The 10,458-nt window shown below is 32.2% G+C and overlaps 1 protein-coding gene across 3 annotated transcripts in view; it reads left to right on the top strand.

Annotated features, from left to right (window-relative positions):
* Window positions 1-218: 218 nt before the first annotated feature.
* The window catches only part of Hml (Hemolectin), a 67,816-nt gene continuing 57,576 nt past the window's right edge, over window positions 219-10,458 (top strand). The window contains exons 1-11 of one of the 3 annotated variants that reach the window (XM_067791222.1): window positions 220-350; window positions 501-674; window positions 4,096-4,200; window positions 5,235-5,288; window positions 5,376-5,522; window positions 7,682-7,723; window positions 8,047-8,291; window positions 8,351-8,510; window positions 8,573-8,700; window positions 8,784-8,879; window positions 8,957-9,154. In XM_067791222.1, coding sequence (XP_067647323.1) covers window positions 577-674; window positions 4,096-4,200; window positions 5,235-5,288; window positions 5,376-5,522; window positions 7,682-7,723; window positions 8,047-8,291; window positions 8,351-8,510; window positions 8,573-8,700; window positions 8,784-8,879; window positions 8,957-9,154 — 1,273 coding nt within the window. In that variant the 5' untranslated portion in view covers window positions 220-350; window positions 501-576. Of the gene's footprint in view, window positions 675-4,095; window positions 4,201-5,234; window positions 5,289-5,375; window positions 5,523-7,681; window positions 7,724-8,046; window positions 8,292-8,350; window positions 8,511-8,572; window positions 8,701-8,783; window positions 8,880-8,956; window positions 9,155-10,458 lie in introns of all 3 variants that reach the window. The other 2 variants (XM_067791223.1, XM_067791221.1) reach the window with 2 other exon arrangements.

The following is a 10,458-nucleotide window of genomic DNA, read 5'->3' as shown; positions in this document are numbered from 1 at the left end:
CTGCAAATCCTTGCATTTTAAGATTGCTTTTTAAAGCTTTCGAGAATTTCAGCGATTAGTTTGCTGAATTTTTAATCAGCTGAATTTAGAGAAATCAACAGTGAAATGAGTTAATTGAGGTCCAGAGTAACTTTAATTTGCGTTTTTTTTTAAATATTTTTTTTATCGCCCCCAAAGCCTATATAAACGGCTGTTTGTGATCGAAATGAACAGTTTTCTTGCGCGCTGCGCCTCGTTCGGTAAGTTTCTCGGTAAAGTGAAAAAAGTGAAACATAGTGAAAAAAAGTGAAAAGTGTTGAAAAGGATATACAACAGTGAAGGCAAAAGGATATTTGCCGCATCCACAGTAGGTGCATAATCCATTGCAAAGGATAATAATATCCTTTAGTCTTAACAAAACTTATATTATGTGTGTGTATTTTATGTTTATATGTATGCTACTGATCCCGTAACAACTTTTGTGCATATATAATTGTAATCGCCTGCTACTTCCGGTGCAGTGACTTTATTACAAGCTGTACTTTTTGATTAGTGCAAAAATTCAATATAAGTTGAATTTTTATAAAGGGTAACGAAATGATTTGGTATTTTTTGCTAATGTTGCTGCTTCTGCAGCATTCTGGAATAGCTTTTGCGTATGAAGATGGCGATATTGTGGAAGTGGTGGCACCTGAGTAAGTGATTTTTTATCTAGTGAGAAAAAATAAAATATTAAAACTTTTTTTTTTTTAAATTCGAAGCATAAAAATATTCTCCAAAATGGAAACTTGACATTTACTGAAAAAATCGTATGCCGAAAGGTTTCTATGATCTAGAAATTCAAATTTCAAAAAAAAAAAAAAAAAAAAAACAAATTATAAAGTACTAAGAAATTTATAAAAATTATTTTAATAATTATGAAAAACAATGACCAGAAATAAATAGGCATAATGAAAAGTGAAAAAAAATGTTATAAAAAATATTTTTAGTTATTTTATATAAGAAAAAATTATAAAAATGTAAAGGTCTTCGAAACCAAATCAAATAAAAAAGAAATTCTTATAAGATAAAAAAAAAGAAAGTTGAAATACCGGATTTTTCATAAAATATTTTTTTTTTAATTAAAATTTTTTATTTGGGACTAAAAAATATGTAAAATTTGTAAAAAAAAACGGTTCTCCACAGTCTCATTTGTCATTTATTGATAAAAAATCCATCTTATTCTTATTAAAAGATAAGAAAATAAATTAACAGGGGTATTCTCTCTGTCTACAATAAATAGAAATGTGAAAAGTTTTCCAATTTACTGTCAAAAGTGTTCTACACGCAACAACAAATAGAAAATTTATAAATATGTCAAAAATTTTAAAATTGAGTTTTTTATTCAAGAAAAACAACAATTTTCTGTACGCGGCAGTTTTGTAAATATTCTGAATGCATGAAATATAAATTTCTTATTAAATTTTCACCGCTAAATGCAGGATCAGATCGAAAGTATTTATCCTTATGCAATTGGTGCATTCCCTCGCAATGTTTCTACATTTACTAATGTGTTAATGAAATAAAAAAAAATTGTTATAAAAAATATATATAAGATATTAAGAGAATTTATTAAAATTAAAAAAAAAAATGTCCTTATTTGTCTAAAAAATTATATAAAATAAATTTAAATTTTTTCTGTATTTTACTTATTTTTACTTCGTTCTGCACGATAGAACTTCTTTCCACTACCTAAAAAATTAAATAAAAATTTTAATTAAAACAGAAAAAAGCTTTTGAAAAAGACAAAGAAAATGCAAGCAGCGTTAACCTCCGAACAGATTTCAGGCCGAGCTTCCCTTCTAATTTGCGTCGTGATCCTTTTTAATTTTACTACAAACTGGCAGAACGGCATCTATAACTTTCACTGAGAGTTTTTCATGGCAGAAACATACTTGAAGTGTTGCCAAATCACAGTCTCTTTTTTTATTTGGAAAACTGGTTTTTAAATTTTTGATGTTGCTATGCCCGGGGCTTGAACCCATGATCTTCGGTGCGGTAGGCGGAACCACCACGCCACGGTGTGAAAAAATATTCACCGATTAAAAAATTTCAGTCAAAAATATATCTTGACTGCATCTCGTCGAGATGGATAGTTTTCGGGATAATGTGTTCCCGGGATTATGTTTGATCGGTAGTTTGAACAATCCGAATTTTTTATTGTCGGAATTTTGAAAATTTTTGGGATTATCTCTTATCGGTATTGTGTTTAAAAAATTGTGGACTTGTTTCCTATACCTCCAATATATGCACATATTTTTAAATAATATGCATAACTTTTGAAAAGTATTTGTTTTATAGTGTTAAACAATATTTTTTTAAAAGTTTTTTTAATATTTTCAGTATTTATATAAATGTCTTCTGGTTTAATTTTAAAAAATATAAAATTGAGACAATTATATGAAAAGTACAGAAGCCATGCGGTTTTATTTTAATGAATTAATTCGTCAAACTCTTGTGTAGTACATTCATAGACTTTAAATTAATCAAGTTGCCAGGAAGACCTGAACTCGACTAACTGAAAATAAATTAATCAAAATTCACACGAAATAAGTATTTTAAATAATATTAAAATGAACAATGCCATAGCCATTTCCATTGCTATATGAATTAAGGTTTAGATTTTTCAGGAAGAATAATTACTGCAAAATAATCAAAATATAAAAAAATAAAAAAATGAAAAAATATGAAAATGAATTAAAATAAGTTAAATCGAAAAGCAAGTCAATTATATCCAATTGACAAGTTGAACTAAAAAATGATTAATGGCCGTTGCCATTTTATTGCCGATTGATGCTAATTTTTGGCAAACAAAAAAAAAAAAAAAAAACAAAAATATTTACTCGAAACAAAATTTAAAAATTCCTAATGAATTGCAATTTTAATTAGTGAATATTTTTATAAAACGACTCATTGCTTATGTGCGAGAAAGCTTACTAAATTATACAATTAATCAAGATGCAGCTAAACTGAGTAATACAAATCATTATTTAATCAGTTAATCTCTTCAATAAGCTAGTTCCCCAAGAAAATCATAAATTTTTTCTTTGCAAAGTCATAAAAGACTTCATTCAATGAACTGAGAGAACAACAAGCCAAAATGCAAATAACCTTACGAAGAAAACTTACGGTGGTGAACAAAAATTTATTCTTATAGAAATAAGCAATTTAAATAAATCTAAATTGTTAAAACAGTATTAATCACTCACAAATAAGAAATCAAAAGTAAAATACTCGTCACACAATTTATTTTATGAAAATTAGATCAGAATGTAATGAGATGAGTAAGAACATGTATTCGGTAAAAAAAAAATTTAATTATCCCTTCTTAATGAGAAATGCAATTTAAATTAATCAATGCTTTTTCAAAATGATTAATGTCTTGCGAAAAATACTTCTATAGAAAATTTAACAATTTGTAAAAATTTGGCAAATAAATTGATCAAATAATCAATTCAGTTAGTTCAGTTACCCAATTTAGTTTTTGTTTTGGTAAAAAAAATTTTCACTTAATGAATTGAATGCAAAACAAATTCAAATGCAAATCAATTGTACAACGGAATTTGTCTTTTGACTACCTTATATAAAAATGAGTTTCAGTAATTTTTTGAAAATTTAATAAAATGCAAAGTTAATAAATAACTATAATTAGTTAATCACAAAAAAAAAAAAAAAAAAAAAATAATAATAATAATCCTATTAATCACACCATGAATTACCCAATGCACTGATACTTTCGATTTTTATTTTGCTTGCGAATAAATCAAGTAGAGTAATTGAAACTAAATAAAAGAAAGTGCAAATTATTTGGGTATCAAAATTTTAATAAGATATGTAAATAATGAAACAAAAATCAAAATGTCATTTAAGCAGAGTGCAGCAACTTAATATGCGAAATTCTGCTTAGTCACTGTCATTATTTTAGGGCATCTGTTATTCTTAAGTTCTACCCTTAGTTAGTTGAGCACTTAAAGGTTTATTATTACAAGGTCGGTTTTATAGGGTGGTTTTTTTTATCAACAGAAAGAAAAATATGGTAAACAATCAAATCTAAACTTTTTTCTCAAATATTTTTAGTCCAATCGTTGGTGAAAATGATGGAAAATCTCTCAAGAATAATCGTGAAGAGCGTGATCTGCTCGGATTTTTTAAGCAAAAAACAGCAGCGCAGCCACCAGTCGCGTAAGTAGAACGTATTTAAAAAATTACCGTGTAGGTTAATTTTTTGGAAAGGGCGTTAAAATAAGAATGTTGGATGAAAACAAATTATAATAAATTTAAAAAGCAAGACTGTACATCTGTTACTTGCATCAAAAACATTTGCATTAGTATCCATACACTACAAAAAGAAAAAAAAAAAAACAATACAAGAACAAGTAAGAAAGTCTAAGTTCGGGTGAAACCGAACATTACATACCCAGCTGTGCACTTTAGCTCAACCATGCCACTACTGAGGTAGAATATTAGTAAAATATAGTTAAATACCATTGAGTTATTGCAACCTTTGTTAAGAATAGACCTTTAAGAAAAGTGGGCGTGGTCTACAAAAGATTTTGATCATCTTCGCTCAGTCTATATAATTTGGCAAGGATTGTGTTTATGCCAAATTTCAATTTGATATCTCTAATGGCCTTTGATTTACGGCTTGGTAAACTTCCTAACTTTCTTCTTCTAATTGTGGGTGGCGTCATATTCCAAAATTTTTAGAATTTATGTTTGGCGTCATAAAACCAATCCTCCTACCAAATTTCATAAGCTTAGCGGTATTCGTTTTTGAATTATATAATTTTCTCCATTTTTCTAAATTTTCTATATCGAAAAAGTGGGCGTGATTATTGTCCTATTACGCTCATTTTCAATACCAATCTATTCTGGGCCCACATAGTCCGTAAACCGAATTTGGTGAGTTATCGTGTTAAGGGACGGACAGACGGACGGACTGACGGACGGACGGATATCGCTTAATCAATGCTATTGATACTGATGATTTTTATATATGGAAGCATATATCTATCTCGATTCCTTTATACCTGTACAACCAAACAAAGTTATCCAAACAAAGTTTTATAACACCCTGTGTAAAAGTACAGCTGGGTATAAAAAGACGCCAACTTGCATACATACATACCTAATTATTCTGTAAAAACGGAAGTTACAAACAAAAGCAATACAAAACTTTGATAAGCGCAAATTATTTGCATTTGAAACCTTTACAGCGGTGATGTCGGTGGTTATGGTGCAGCTTATAATGGCGGCTACAGTGGCAGTGGGTGAGCGTTTGATGAAAATTGCTATTTATTGTGAACATTTATTTAAAAACATAAATATGTATTTCTAACCTTTGTCATATTAATTAGACATTATGGTGTTAAAACAAGTCGTGCTAACTATGGGCATGGACATGGTGGTAGTGGAAGTCCCGGTGATTATGGTAGTGGAAGTTATGGTGGTGGTGGCTATGGTTCTTTTGGTGGATACAAAAGCGGAGGCTATGGTAGTGGTTTGTAAGTATTGTCTTATTTTTTAATTCAGTTCATGGTATATTTTAAAGACTAGAGATGGAAAAGCTTGACAGTCTTTTACCAGTCAATGATTCAACTTACGAGCTCTATAGAACCCACCACTGATTGGTTAATCATATGCAACTCTCGCCCTGTTTTAGTCTCGCTCAATTTGGCTGGGATGTCTACGAAACGAGCTACGAAGGATGCACCATTTTCATCTAGTTCGATACTTTAACGGGATTGCTTACACTCTAATATACATTTAAATTTTGTGCTATGCAAGATATTTGCCTCACTTGCTGCTTCGCGTTCAATCTAAAGCTGACGCGGCTGCAGTTTGAGCTATTTTCCTTCAGTGTTTCTACTTCTCTGGTCCCGGCTACTACGTTCGCCTGAAAAACACTGCGATGATCAGGTAGCTATATATTGGAGGATCAGCAAAGTATACTATAGACCCCACCCCCTCTATAACATTGAAACCATCAGCTTACACCTGTATCGCCTTAACCGCCATTTCAGTGGGCTTGCGCCAACTTTCTACCTCTATTATGGCTTAAAATTAACATCGAACGGCAGGTACGAGATCAGGTAGTCCTTTTGTCTAATATAAGATGATGCCATTTCGCTATTTTCTTCATCGCCAGGTCTACAGGTGCAGTGTGCAGAATGGCACTCATTGTTGCCCTCGGGGTTGTTTTCAGGGCGCACGATATGCATAGCATTCACAGCCTACATACTCCCTTTTTTAATGGCTTAGTTTGTTTTTTGAGTGGCTGTATAAGCAAGCTGTGAATACCCAATGGTAGAGAGACCGATAGATCCGACGTTCAACCAAGCACTCTTTTATATGCTTCACCCACTCCTCCGCCTTGAGTCTCTGTGATAAATTACTTTATAGAGTGATTTCTGTATATTTTTTACAAGGGTTTTCTTTAAGGAGCGTCCCTCTTAGCTTATACCTATTCTGAGTCGAGAGCTTATATTTCTATTCGTTTTTTCATAGTTTTTCCCGTTTGTTGGTTTTATTTCCAAATTTACTTTATAGGGTTGGATTCATTTGCTACTTTAGTGACCTCCATTATACTTATCACAAGGGTTGCTATTTATTTTATTCTTCGCAAGTGACTGTTATAATGCACCGCTTTCAGACCCTCCAATGCAGCCCATATGAATTCCTAGATCCGAAAAGCTTTCAGATAGAAGAACTTAGACTTTACAAATAGACACGATCGATGCACGCTGTGGATATCTTGGGAAAGATCAGACAAGTTTTTCTCGAGTACTTCAGGGGCCATTCCATCTTCTTGCAAAATAGTTCAGCGAAATTTTTGTTCGTCTAGAGAGGGCTTTACTTTTTAATTGTCTTCTCAATATGTAGTAGCACTTGTTGGCAAGTGTGACATTTGTGCGATTTCATGACTGAATTTATTTGCGCTGATAATGCTGGCTTCCAGATGCACAAAATCTTTAATAGTTTCAAAATTTATATTTACACAGTAGTATATGCAAATACTTTGTCTTGTTATCCTACACTGCTATACAGACTATATTTTTTAAGGCAGAAAAGATAAGTTAGGCCAGAAGTCGTTTGACAAAGCAGAACCTTAACTTAAGATACAACAGCGTATGGGTAGCTCCTTATCGCGCTGTGATTCTGTTATTAATTTTTAACTGAAATATTGCCATTTTCAATTTGACGTGTAAGAATCGCGAAACGAGTATTCCATGGTTAGAAGTTGAGATATCAGCCTCGCCGCCTTCTTGTTATGGATAGAAACGCGCCCTTCATAGCTGAATTGCTGGCGTGTCACTTCTTTGGTTGCCTTTATCATTTCAGTGGGATTCTGCTCCAATCTCAAATCAGACAGAAACTGAATCTCTCACGTTCAGCCCCTTGCCTTTGTCATTGTGAAAATGTAATACTAAATATAATAAAGTAGCTGCAATTATCTCGTTCTATTCTGAGATAAACCAAAATAAATTAAAGCTCTTGAAGAGCGCGAAATAAAATGCTTATATATATACATAGCAATTTCACTCAGTGAACATCAACTCATTTACACTTGTTACTGCAGAAAAACTATAAAAGTTTATAACAAAGAATTTTAAAATCTAAATTTTTGTTGAAATATTTATTCTTATAAATTTTATTTCTGCAGGACACCAAACACCCCGCAAAGAATTTTTGGTGTAAAAACGAGGTAATTAAACATCAATCAGTTTAGTTCGTCAGTTCATTGGAAGACTAACCCGTTTCAATTTTCATGGAAGCCAAGCATGATTTGTTGCTTGCGTGGAAAACTAACACGTTTCGCCTTCTTGCATGGAAGACTAACATGTTTCGCCTTTTTGGATGAAAAACTAACACGTTTTAATTTCTCGCGTTGAACATTATTAAGTTTCAGCATCTCGAGAAAGACTAACAGGTCTTGCGCTGACAAGGGAAACGCGCTAGTCTTCCATGGAACTGACGAGTTTTGCCTTCAAAAACCTGAACTTATTTTTATTTTATATTTTTTATAAGCTCCAGCGCACAAATAAACAAAGACTTCTTGCTGCATGAACGTCCTCAAATTCCAGCTTATGCCAATTGCCCGGCATACATTTTACCCACGAATATGTTCGTTAAATGTCGTGATAATCAATGCGAGTTAAGCTGTCCAGCGCAATATACTTTTCCCGATGGTACAACATTACTAAAATTGGTGTGTATGAGTGGCTCGTGGATAATACGTGATTCGGATGTTACAACAGTGCCGCCATGTCAAGGTAGGTCTGAGAAAATTAAGATTGACTAAACGGATAAATCGTACTTTCTATATTTTAAGCGACTTGTATGCCACCCTGTGAAAATAACGGCATTTGCATCGAAGCTGGCATTTGTAAATGTGCTGAGAACTTTTATGGTCCTTGGTGTCAGAATAAGAAATCATTTTGTGGAGGCAAACCGCCAATACCAAAGAACTCACGCGTTAGCTGCAGTAATAAGTGAGTGCTTGAAGTAAGAAAAAATTGAATTTAAAATACAAAATTACCAATTATTTACGCAGTATCTGCAATGCTCAGTGCATGATGGGCTTTCAGTATCCCGATGGTAGCACCATTACAAATCTGGAGTGCATAGATGGCGTTTGGTTGCATAAGAAAACAAGATCGCCTAAGCCACCAGATTGTGGACGTGAGTTTTAAAAATTATTTAATTAAAAAATTTTCTTTTTTCATTTTTAATTGTAAATCATTTTGCTTCACTCACAAATTTAGCAATTTGTCAACCAGCTTGTGAGAATGGCGGTCAATGCATCTCCTTCAATGTGTGTCAGTGCGCGCAGCAATATCGTGGCGATTATTGTCAGTATAGTAAGTACTTTCCTTTTTTTTTATAATTATTGTATTTTAAACTACTTTTTTTCTCTATATTATTTCCTCATAATAAGGCGTTCAAGCCTGCAATGTTACCAAGACTGGTTTCAATGGCAGTTATAAGTGTAATTATGATGGTTTGGAGGCGAAATGTAAATTTGCTTGTCCTTTGGTTACCGGTCTTCAAGTGCAGGGTAGCTTGGATATTGATTATACGTGTAAATATAGTGCTGGTGAATTTTATCCGAAACCATTGCCGAAGTGTGTATATCGTAAGTGATACAATAACAACCATAAGCATGTTTTTTTTAAATTTAAAATCCACCAATTACAAGCAAATATATCCGCACCTCTTGAAGAAACAGGCACCGGTGCCGGTGCGTATGCGTTTTTTCGTATACTGTTTTCACACAGAAACTTAATGATCTCATGTTACTTTCTAATGAAATCGTAAATTTTTTACTTTCACACAGAAGTAACTGCTCGATTAGTACGAAGGATGAAATGTCAAGCGGATAAAATGACAATAAACTTAATGATCTCCTTTCACCTTCTAAGGAAATGGTAAATTTTTTGCTTTCACACAGAAGTAACTGCTCGATTAGTATGAAGGATGAAAATTCAAGCGAATAAAATGACAATGCTATATGAAGACAATGACATTTACTTTGAAAAATGACATTTTTAAGCACTGAACACACCAAAAACTAAGAAACTCAACACTCTAAACAGAGTTGCATTGTGCTTTCGACTTCATTGGGCATTCAATTAGTCACTAATGAAATAATTATAGATTCGAATTTTGTAGGGAAGATTGAGCTCAATAAGCATCTTAATGTAGAAAACTGCCTTTATTATTCAATAAGCCGTCTGTGTGAAAACAGTATTAGTATTTGGTATAAAAGAAAGAAGATCAAGAGTAGAGAATTCAGCATGGATTCAGAAAATAGAGAAAATGGAGAATAGAGATATTTTTTTTAAAAGCATGCAACATAAAAACAACCCTGAAGGTTTGATAAAATATTTTTCTAACACGTGGGTAGAAAAACTTTTCGGCTAAATAAGAAACCAAAAAATTTTTTTTTTGGTGGAATTCGACTTTATTTATCAAAATGCTGTTCTTTAGGAGTGATGAAAATATTCTTACCTCTAATATTTCAATATCAAAACACGCTTAGTTTCAGCAATCACTTCTTCATTTGACCAAAATCTTTTCCCATAGAGCTCGTTTTTGAGACATTTGAATAAATATTATTGTTTACATATGTTTTAGTAAATTAAATTTTTGCGTCTCTAATCCTTTTATTGTAACCCAGAGCAGCTTTTAACTAATCTTGCTCCCAGTTAATCTCTTTAATTTTCAGGTAGGTTTAGCTTAATTCCTTTATTCCTCTTAATTTTAAAAAGTCAATATTCTAATCAATAAAGTTCAAAGTTGTTCAATCTTTTAGTCCTTATAATTCATGAATACTATTCTCCCACACTCATGCTCTCTACGTATCCCTATCCTACTCTTCTTCTTGCACTGAAGTTTTCCCTTTATTTTGTCTAACTCCCAACCCCTGATCCTATACAC

This window comes from Eurosta solidaginis, chromosome 5 (genome assembly GCF_040869045.1).
Source record: "Eurosta solidaginis isolate ZX-2024a chromosome 5, ASM4086904v1, whole genome shotgun sequence".
In the NCBI taxonomy this organism is placed as follows: domain Eukaryota; kingdom Metazoa; phylum Arthropoda; class Insecta; order Diptera; family Tephritidae; genus Eurosta; species Eurosta solidaginis.
This window is presented reverse-complemented; position numbering and strand designations above follow the sequence as displayed.